Source organism: Photinus pyralis, unplaced genomic scaffold, assembly GCF_008802855.1.
Source record: "Photinus pyralis isolate 1611_PpyrPB1 unplaced genomic scaffold, Ppyr1.3 Ppyr1.4_LG3a, whole genome shotgun sequence".
Taxonomy (NCBI): Eukaryota; Metazoa; Arthropoda; class Insecta; order Coleoptera; family Lampyridae; genus Photinus; species Photinus pyralis.
The window spans coordinates 22063989-22075064 of record NW_022170509.1 but is presented as its reverse complement, the minus strand read 5'-3'; the positions used below and the strand labels follow the sequence as shown (position 1 = coordinate 22075064).

General features: G+C 35.1%; 3 protein-coding genes across 4 annotated transcripts; 1 reads left to right on the top strand and 2 right to left on the bottom strand.

Annotated features, from left to right (window-relative positions):
* Positions 1 to 1567, bottom strand: LOC116165953 (dolichyl-diphosphooligosaccharide--protein glycosyltransferase subunit 1-like). Its single transcript, XM_031480734.1, has one exon. The coding sequence runs from the start codon at positions 1514 to 1516 to the stop codon at positions 137 to 139; it is 1380 nt and encodes a 459-aa protein (XP_031336594.1). The 5' UTR covers positions 1517 to 1567; the 3' UTR covers positions 1 to 136.
* Positions 1568 to 2161: 594 nt separating this feature from the next.
* On the bottom strand, positions 2162 to 4482 carry LOC116165991 (sorting nexin-17). 2 transcript variants are annotated; one of them, XM_031480792.1, is made up of 6 exons: positions 4298 to 4482; positions 4055 to 4247; positions 3647 to 3998; positions 3219 to 3588; positions 2879 to 3172; positions 2162 to 2826 (listed from the first exon to the last, which is right to left on the bottom strand). In XM_031480792.1, the coding sequence occupies exons 1-6, from the start codon at positions 4355 to 4357 to the stop codon at positions 2683 to 2685; spliced, it is 1413 nt and encodes a 470-aa protein (XP_031336652.1). In that variant the 5' UTR covers positions 4358 to 4482; the 3' UTR covers positions 2162 to 2682. The 2 variants fall into 2 exon arrangements, with proteins under 2 accessions (XP_031336652.1, XP_031336654.1); XM_031480794.1 differs by having other exon boundaries at positions 2879 to 3166.
* Positions 4483 to 5295: 813 nt separating this feature from the next.
* LOC116166068 (dual specificity tyrosine-phosphorylation-regulated kinase 1B-like) lies at positions 5296 to 9730 on the top strand. Its single transcript, XM_031480900.1, has 2 exons — positions 5296 to 5389; positions 8345 to 9730. The coding sequence occupies exons 1-2, from the start codon at positions 5354 to 5356 to the stop codon at positions 9470 to 9472; spliced, it is 1164 nt and encodes a 387-aa protein (XP_031336760.1). The 5' UTR covers positions 5296 to 5353; the 3' UTR covers positions 9473 to 9730.
* The last annotated feature ends 1346 nt before the right edge of the window (positions 9731 to 11076 follow it).

The window sequence follows — 11076 nt, the reverse complement described above, 5'->3', positions numbered from 1 at the left end:
TTCTAATTTTTAGCTAGACTTTATTTTTCAACAATGAATATTTCAGTATTGTACATGTATTAAAACACATTATGATACTAAAACTAATGATAACAAGTTCACGAAAAATACTAATCTAACGCTCAGAAGTGAGAAATTACTGTGATTTTAGATGTTCAGTCTTTGAGATGGAGAAATCGAGTCGCACATAAATAATGACTACTACAAATAATATATACAAAGCAACCGATAACAATAAAGGCTCATGCAATAACATCACAGGTTGCCACTCGTACGTTATTTCTAAATCTTGTATATGTTGCTCGACTAAATTGTTCTTAGCGAATCGGATAATTGGTCTCCCCTTCGTGTCCAAATACTTATACGTCTGCGAATCAGGTAATCTTTCAACCGAATAAGGTGTACTTAACTTGACATTGGTGACACCAACAGGTAAAACAACTCCGGTTTGTAAGTGTTCGACATGCATGTCATCAAATACATTATCGATTAATCTCATACGAAGTACGTATTGGTTATTATCACCCTTGTAAAGATACTGATAACTTGGAACACTGTAACCTAAGGTATAACAACTTCTCCAGCCTCCGAATAATGGGTACCGTGGACGTAATTCCAGTTCAATCCAATCCTTGCGCATGCGAACTTGTGATGTGGAAATGTTGCCGTTACTATCTCTATAATAAATACTATGAGCCGCCGCCGGTAGAATGGTTTTGTACGATTTAATACTGTGATGATTGTTGCTTGTGTCCCGTTGGTAATCATATCGTGAGAAAGAACCTTTTAATTTTGCGCCAGAATGTAAGATATCAACGTTTTCTTCAATTGCAATGTTCCCCCAATGCGACACCTCAATTAATCTTTCCAGGCGAGTTACTGTTAGAAACGGTGCGTTACTTTCGAAATGCACAGTCAGTGGATCAGAAGATAAAGGAACAATATCATTATAAGGACCGTAAGTAATGCTGGAATCCGATTGGGCCACAGGTTTTAGTTTCGAATAGTTTTCAATGCTTCTGGTATTAACAACTACAGAGGTAGTTTGCTTGGTGGAAGTATACGGAGAGTAGAAGTAGTGATTACCAAAGTATCGAACAAGCTGTTTGTCTTTCTGTGCAATGCTGAGTGGGTACGGAATTAAGCAACCTGTATAGATGAATTCCACACTTACTGAACCGGTGCGACCAGCTGCAAGTGGTTGGTTCAGTTTTATGGAAAACACCTTCGAGTCTCCATACTTCGCATCTTTCGTCTCTGTAATCTTCATTTCTTCCTTAAACGAGTCTTTAGCTGAAATGTACGATAAGTTAGCGTGTGCATTTGGCTCCAGTACAATTAAATAATTGTTCTCGGTGTCTTTGCCGGCATTTTGTAAGGTTATGGTTGCACTGACTTTCACTAACTGCGATGATAAATCGATCACTCGTTCGACGTTTTTATTTATTATATCTGCATCTGTCCTTGCTAGGAAATTTACCAAAATTAATGTGAAAATTATCGATAACTTTAACATTTTAAAAACTTGCAACAATTCACCACTGAGAAAAGACACGTTGCATGAACTCTAAACACCAATCAGGGAATATCTTTTATTTACAACGTTGCCGCTTTAAGCTACGTCAGTTGAACGAACGCATTCAAGCAACAATGGCCATTGTACCACATTAATTATGTTTAATTTCTTTGAAATTGAATTGTTTAAACTTAACAAACCATGCAATTCTATCAATCTATCTGACGTCGAGCGTGGTACAATAATACATACTTCTGAATTTTCGCACATTTATGGGAACAATTATTTGGGCCTAATAAAGCGCTCAATCCTCTGCAAGGATACAAATAATAAGGAGTCCGTTTGCAACCCTAGTAGACATGATCATAAAAATTCGACTCCTAGACTCGTTTTGAAGTCCTCTCTTACTAAGCGTTTATCCTTCTGCAGTGGGTCTCATCTCTTGTGGCGCATCAAAATTATCACATTACTACGTTAAAAATTCAAAAAAATGTAGTTGGTCTTGTGCCATCTGCGCATGCGCACATCTGATATGCGAACAGCTTTTACTAAAAACTTCTGTGTTAAAATTTCAAAAAATATCTATAAATGAGTAAATTATAATACAGATACTTTAGATAGGAAGTAGATACATGAAATAATAAGCACAGGTTTAGCATGGTATTTACTGCCTTTGTAGACGTTACAAAACGATTAAGAAAATATATAAAAAGTTATTACACCTTCAGTATGTAACAATAAATTGAATGCTAATATAAACATATATCTATACGAATAAATAGCTATCAAAGATTAAATATACAATTATCAGGTCAACTGGAATTTACATTGTGAAGCACTGCCAAGGGATATTTAATCTTTGTAAATACAATGGTACAAAACTATGTTCGAGTTTGAGTATAATAAAAATAATATGTAAGTATTCAATTTGAGCTGTTTACAATAATAGAAGTAAACAATTAGAGTTGAGCAAAATCGTATGAATCCTCCTCATTTGCATTGTTTTTAAAACATTGTCACAAATTAAAAAATCTCATACACAATAACAGTGATAAAACTTTAAATTATAGCTACATTTTAAATGCGCAGCTCCGTACCAAACGTACAGATTCCTACCCCCATTTGGCACAATTAACACTCATCAACATAATATAAAAGAAACAATTCTATAAATCATCATCACCTATACCTTCGAATGCGTGATTTTCTACAAAATCTTTGCCAGTTTTGAAAGAAACGCTCGCGAATTTTTCTTGCAATTTCTTTATGGAGAAAAACTCTGGAATTTTTGCGTTGGTTGTTTCACCCACCTGTAACAGATGGAAAAATGGAAAAACAACAAAAGTGAATGATTATACTCACCACACCAATCGGACACACATCTGGATCATCTATAGAGATCAATTGACTGGAACCATCTCGCTTCATGTAAGTCCAACTTCCTCTAGAGCCAGAAAGTTCTTTATAGTCGATTCCATTTTTTTTAAGTAGAAGTTCGTCGACTAATGATTGTAAACAAACAGACATAAGAATGGCCTGATCACTCGATATTGTAATCCACTGAAGTTTGTCTTTTGACATCAAATACTCGAAAGACAATTCTAATATAGAATCATTACTTTGGCTGTTTGCAGCAACAATTTGCTTATTCTGAAACTACAGAGTGAAATGAAAATTCTCGCAAGTTCAATATTCGTTTTACATGAGTGGCTGTGATTCTCCAACAACGCATGCGCGTCACTTTAAAGCTGCCTTCTTTGACAAGCTGACCTGGCCCTACGATCCTCAAATTAAGTTCTTCACCGCCGATCGCGACCAATACCCTCGTGCAAGGCTTTGGATAATCACAAAAACATGTATTGAACTGAATATAACCATAATACTTTAATGTTCGAGCTATCTCTATGTACTCCTTTTTCTCTAAACGCGCTTGAAATTGAACTAATTCCATTTTAACATTATTTGAGCAGAAAATCCAACCTCGTTCTATGTCGGAAACTGTTTGTACATATAACAAATTTAGACTGACTGGATCTGTCATTAATTCTAAATCATAATTTATGTCCCAATAACTGTAAGTGAAATAATTTTAATTAACATTCACACCTTCTAAAAACTGTCTTGTAATACCTTTTACGTAAGACTATCTTATGTGACGGCTGCATGGACTTATGTGATATGTATGGGGATTCAAAATCTTGCAATTTTCGTAACATCGTTATATCTCCGTTCTCTGCCTTCTTGATTAAAAACAAAGCAAAATATCGAACATACTCCAGCGGTAGCTGTATCTGCTTACACACTTTTAGCAACACTTGTTCTGTCCTATCTGTCGATAACACTCTGACTGTTATTTGAAAATTGTTCATTGTGTAAATATCTAGTTTCATTTCTTGTTTCTTTTCGCTTGTTGTTTCTTGTTGAGCAGATAATAAAAAACCTATAAGTAATTCCGACGATATAAGCCTCGAATCCTGGCCCACTACGGCAAAATAATTTAATTATATGTCAGGTAAACCAAATAACACCAACACATACATGTTTGTATATATTTTTCCAACAGGATCCTTCGATCTTCCAACTGTCCTCCTGTTAAAGGTAAGATTTTCTTTGGCGGAAATAAAGGTAACGTTTCTGCACCGAAAGCTTTCCGTAGTTGCTCGTTTAAGTTATGCAGTTGTCTATAACGTACCGTACAATGAAATACTCCATTGATATGTATGTTATATCCCTAGAAAAAACGAATATGGGATAATTGTAATTCGATTTTGTTCTACTTACCACAAATATGCTGCCATTGCCGTCATTTAATTCTTTTGTGTCTGGTATAGCGAAATGCATTTTGAAGTCAATTTGTGTGGGCTCCTCCGGATTTTCTTTAATTTACCCACTTTTATTGCTGAGTATTTGAATGTTTTTGTAATTTCAATTTAATTGGGAAGCCATGTTTTCTTTACAATTGTTTCCACGCGATGACCAATCAGAACAAAGTTACGTTAAAGCTACATATGCATCTACACTAAAGGATCGTACACACGAAGACATCTTTCGAGACAAACTGCGGCAACATCACGCCTTGCCGCGTAAAAATGGTTTTTCACACGAGAACGGATTACAATTCTGGTAACGCGATTAATTCATATTTGATTATCGTTATTTTATCTCTTCCTGACTGTCACCGAGCCGTAGTTTTACAGGCAGTATAGTTGCAGAGAGCCCAATCTGCAATAACGCGCCCAAAACAATGTGTATTCCTCATTAGCAGGTTCACTCAGTCCATACACAAAAAGGAGTTGCTTCAAATCATCATACCTACAGTTCGAGCTAATTAAGCATTTGTATTTTAGTAGCCAGAAATCTTGAGCCAGACGCTCGGACATTCTTTGTTAAATTAAGTTTACACTTAGAGCTTTTTCGCCTTTTGAATTTTCTTAGATGCGTAAAAAATTAACACGAAGTTGGCCAATTCTCCTAATGCAGCCCAAGAAAATGTTTAATATTTTTCAAAGTTCATTTATCATCAAGAAAAATGCAAGTAATTGTATGACGTAAAAGTAATATTAGCTCACTATTTATTTAACAGGTAAAGAATGTGGATGCGGTTATCGCAGCTATGCTGTTTTCATAAACAGACCGTCGTACGATTGTAAAGCACAAATGTCACCTTGAGCATTAAAGCGCAGACTCATTCGCATCGAGAGCTACCATTGGTTGTTGAAATGAAAATTATCCCCTCACTTTTTGGTGCAATTTAACGTCTTTCGCGGACGGAGCGGATCCATTTTTTAAAATAACTCGGCCTTAAATTGTGTTCGATAGTTTGCTTCAATTGAAAATATGTTCCAACACAAGCTCAAGCTCTACGAAGAAAAGGTATGTACTCCATACTTAATATCGCTGATTTGTTAAATTGAAACTTGATTATTAAACTTTTAACCGTAAGCACCAATTTCAATTCATTTGTTATTAAGGGCTTTAAGTCGTATTCGCGTTTTAGGGTAAAACAATTTTGGGCGGAAATTCATAGTTTGGAAAATGAAAATATATCTGTCAGTTTTGCTGCGAGTTTTGGTTTTAATAAACAATTCTGAACAGATATTTTGGATTACTTATGCTTTTGACGAAATTTAAAGAATTTCCGTAAACTTGCTCTACATTGTTCGTAACATTAGAAAAGTGATCCAGTGCCTTAAAAGTATACTTATAGGTACGTTACTGGTAGGGATCAAATTGGTTGGTCCTGGTTACTGGATTTGAAAATTATTCAAACTGCCCATTTTTTGTGCCTCGCCACGGCATCTTAGTTAGGTTCTAACAGATACGATGTCTCCTAAACTGGGGCAAAATTGCCGATTTTATTTTACTTGACATAATAATTGAATATAACCAAAAATGTCTAATTTTCTAACAGTTTATTTCATGAGAAAGCTAATAGAAATTGGTGTTTTAGACTATGACACAATTAGAACCAAAGTAATTTATTATTTTTAACGTAACTTTCAATCATTATTGCATCGCCTTCCAAATAATTAAATGTGAACATTTATCAGAGACTTCCCGTCCATCTCTGCGCCCGACAGGCGTCAGACCGCACGCCTGGTATCTAAACGTCGTATCGCCTTTCCCTATATTCTGCTGAACCATCCATTTTAAACGTGCAATTATCAAAAATTAATTGATCCATAATATAATTTTTTGAAATCCAACATTTAATGGCACAAAAAATGGGTTGCGTTGCTAAATTCGCTTGGCTGTAAAGTTCTTGGTACTTATATTTTATACTCTTACTTAAGTTTCAAAAAATCGGGTTTTGAAGTTGTGCAATTTGTCGAATGTACCCACGTAATTATAATTAATCGCTAATCTATATCTTGAATAGTTTTAATGTTTACAGATCAGGTGCCTATCACACGTATCTCTTTGTTTATAGCTGTTTATTAAACAGAGTCTCATAGCTTTGATAAAAATAAAATTCCGTATTAATTAGCATGATATGTGCAATACACACTATATAGGGATGTTTTGAAAATAATATTTATTTGTTATTAATTTTTGTGTTCGGTAATAATGAATGGGCATTTCTTATGTTATTACCTATTATTTATCTGCCCATGGTTATCACTGACGTATGTATGTACGTACCTACCTGTAAGTTCTCCTGGTTACCATGTTTTAAATAAAATCTTGCTTGGAGACAGTATCCTAGTTTAGTCCCTGTATCGCGGCTCTATCCAAAAAAGGTCCAAAATCTTCCTGAAGCATTATCTTGTAATAGTAGTTCGTACTGAATTTCAACCTTTGAGTGGATAGTATCTCTAGTAGAGCTTTGGCTTGTCTCTGATCAGGGATATTCTTCCATAATTTCTCGTGCCGTTCTTTTAAAATGGTTAATTGTAACTGTTACATGTGCAATTCCACATGCCAGTGGGAATTCTACAAAAAGCAACTGCCTACCTTTCTTAGCAAGCAAACACCAGAATGCTCAGGATCTCACATCAGCCTAATTGACGTAATAATTATTTTCAGCCAGCTGGCCGAGGTTGAAACTCTAAACCTTCCCCATATAATTTTATTCTGGATAAGTTAAAGGCGAATTGCCATCCTCAGGCGAGTAAAAAGGTTGACTAAATAATTAAATTGTTTATCACTCGCGTCCCCGCCTCTTTTATTGATGCTACTCGACTATGGGTTACCAATGAGATTCTCTTATTCCTCTTCAATAGATTATGGGAACATGCGTTATAATTGTAAAAAAATCTGTGCCTTGTGTAATAGCTGAGACTGAAAGGATTTATACATTCTTCTCACTTACCTTTGGAGAGGATTTCGTAAATTCCCAAATTATTTATCTAGGTTTTTTTCTATTTGTAATTACTCACCAACACCTGGTACATTTTCTTATTCAAAAGATTGATAAAATGATAAGGTACCATGGATGCTAAATAAAATTTAACCCACACAAAGGAATGGTATCAATGAACTTGAAATTCAACTTGGCAATTAATGAGAAAAAATCATCACAATCAAAATTTGTTTCTTATTATTAATAAAAAATATACCAATTTGTTCACGGAATAAACTTCCGACCTCTTCATGAATGTTAAATTGACTTTGAGCATACATTGTTTATACAAAATCCCCAAAACTATCGACTCATATTTTTTCACAATGCAAGAAATTCAAATAACTTGCATTTATCGATGAGTCGAAGTTTTCACCAGATTACCTTTGGAAAAGTAGCAACCAGTGTTGGGTAAGATCCTTTAATTCTGGATCTAGATACAGATTCAGATACATTTAAACATCATGATCTAGATCCAGATCAAAGATCCACACTTAAGAAAGGGTCTATCTAGATTAAGATCCAAGATCCTCCCAAAATGATCTAGATCCTTTATAGATCCTTCATAGGTAATGATGATTTACATGGGTGGATTTGTGTTTTGAGTCACTATTCGGAAGGTTCCATCCTCTAAATGGGTCGACACATGTATACGATTTTTTGCAGAGGATGATTACCCGTATTTAAGGGTTCGTCCCTACGATTTTATTTAATTGCATTTTCTCTGCACACCAAACCGCGAGCGCGAAGTACGGAAGTGTATTTTTAGTAATTTTTTCGCACTAAATTAAGTAAGAGCTTGGTTTCTATTTTAAAGTTTGAACTACTTTTTAATAAAATCATAATCCAATTGGAGACAGTAGAATGTCACATATTTATTTATTTATTTATTACCTTTAATTAGCAGGGGGGTTGCTGCTCTACCAACCCAACCCACTATAGGTACATTTATGGAGATACCTACTGATTATATATTTTCTTTTCAGGATGCTGTGGAGACTCGTTCTGGATCATTCTGGTTGAACTTTCGGAAACGCGAGCAGAATCGCCAGAAAACTGTGGAACGTTTTACTAGAGACATGGACGGTGTCGTACTGGCCCATAGATTTAAAATAATTGGACTACTTGGCAGAGGAACCTTTGGGTCCGTTTATCGGGCGGTTGACATTTATACATCCAAACGCCTTGCTCTCAAAGTATCAAATGACAAGTATTACAACTTTTCCTTGACAAAAGAGGGCGAATTAATTCGAGCGCTCAACGTTGTGGGTGGCGCGAGGATGGTAACAAATATTGTTGGTTCAACTATGTGGAGAGGATTCAAGTGTGTTTTGTATAGAGAGTGTGTGGGAACACTGCTGAGTCCGATTACAATGCATCCTAACATTGGAGTATCTTTGAATTTAATCCGAATTTACACCAGACAGCTGCTTCAGGCCTTGTGCTTTTTAAACTCAAAGAGGTTGATCCATTGCGATATTAAACCCGAAAACGTTTTAGTGTGTCGGGTCGGATCTGCGGCAATTAAGCTTGGCGATTTTGGGGCATCACAATCGTTCCACCAACCAGAACTTTGTTTTAACTATGTGCAAAATCGTTGCTACAGGGCACCGGAGGTATTCTTAGGAATGCCAATAACAAGGGCAATCGATATGTGGTCAATAGGCTGTATTATGGTGGAGCTGTTTGCAGGCTGTATGCTTTTCGATGGATCCGATTCGATAGAAACCTTCCATTATTTAATGGAACTGTTCGGCTTTCCGCCTGCCGATATGATTGAATTTGGGAGTAACTCTCCGTTTTACTTCATATCTTCTGGCAATAGATATTTTCTCAAACCCATTGAAGGTCGAGATTTTAATGCTCCAGGCAGTAAGGAGTTGCTAGAAATTTTGGGTTTATATTCCGATAAAATCTGGACAATGAAGACAGGTGGATTAAATGTAACTGAATGTTACGAATTTTTTAATCTGGTATCTAAGATACTTGTTTACCGTCCGAATGCACGTTTGAGACCAGAAAATGCTTTGCACCATGTATTTCTAAATAAAAAAATACGCCCACGTGTCAAGAACTTAAAGCGCAAGCGTTATTCCAAAGAATGTCCTTTCTAAATATTTGGATATACCTACATGCATCTAAGATATGCCTTGATTTGACTTTATGCTTAGACTACAATATTATTGGTTTATCATACCTATCTTGCATTTAAGTACCTACATATACATTTTGTTTTATAAAGTTTATTAGCACAATTTTTATTGTTTGGGCGTAGTTGCTTGTTTAGTAATAGTTGCCAGATAGATTTGTTTTAGTTAGGGATGATTTATGATTTATAAATATTTTTCAACAATGAGCTATATAATATGTACCTATGCGGGCTGCTAACTAATAAATAACAATATCTTTAATACTTTATTTTCTTCCAGTTAAACTGCATTAAAAAATATCTCACATGTTATACGTACATACCTATATCGTTAAAACAATAGAATTTCAATTGCATATTTAGTTTAGTTGGGGCATTTGTGATATATTATGGGATTAATAAATATGTAGGTGCAAAAATGATGTTGTTTTGGACACTGAGAGACCATCGAGATGCCCCTAAATTACCTGGAGTACCTACAACAAAAAAGTGAGTTGGAAGATGCGCTAAAAACATTTCTACAAATAAGAAAGTTGATATGCGTACATCTGAATGTTACAATATGCGATATGCTTGTCTTCATTAGAAGCATCTGTGGTTAAAATTTCAAAAAAACATTTGTATAAATAAATTTCATTTAAATTTAAACAATATGAAATTGCGCATCCGCAAAACATTTTTTTTTATTCGGCATTAGTTTTATTTGAGGTCTACGTACAAAATTTCATTTAAATATCTTAACAGATTAAAAAATTGGGATTGCGCAAATACAAAGGTGGGTCGCGCATGCACAATTTTGTTTTATTCATCTGCATAGTTACCTGAAGTTTAAGGAATATTTACTAACACAGAAAACCGGACATTCGATATGTTCTTTGTAGCAAGAATTATAAAAGAAACCCTTTTTTGGAGGTTTGGGCTGTAATTTTTTGGTGCGTTACTCTACGTAGCCGAAAAACAATAGCGACCTTTCCTGAAGAACATGTGTATCAATTTTCAAAGCGAACGGACGTTTCTACACAAAGTTATCGTGCACACAGACAGACAGACAGCAATACACAATTAAAAACAATCTCGAAGTTTGTTAATAAACGGATATAGGACCTTTGGACAGACGAATAATTGGTGCGTATTTTAATTTCTGCCTAATTGACCTACTTTTACTTTTAATAAGAAAGCTGCAGGGCGCACAAGGAGCTCGCGTTAGTGTGCTGCTCTTTTAGCCGAATATCTGGAGCAGAGTTTTCTTAAAAACCTAAGAAGGAAAGAAAAATTAATCCCCCCCTTCGTCAAAATTTTTACTTGGCGCCAGTAAAGGCATGACTCTGCGAAAATGCAAATCAAGTACGATAACGACATTTATCTTCGGTATTACGTTCAATAAACAATTTAAACTATAAAAAACAAAAATAAATAAAATAATTAATTACAAATTAAAGAATTAGCCAACTCATCGAGAAGAAGTGTGGGAATAAGTGAATATTCAGACTATCGTAGTTCGTATTCGTGGAATATGGGTCACTAACATTAAATGGGATGGGATCAATTTGATTATTAGCAAACAGGGCT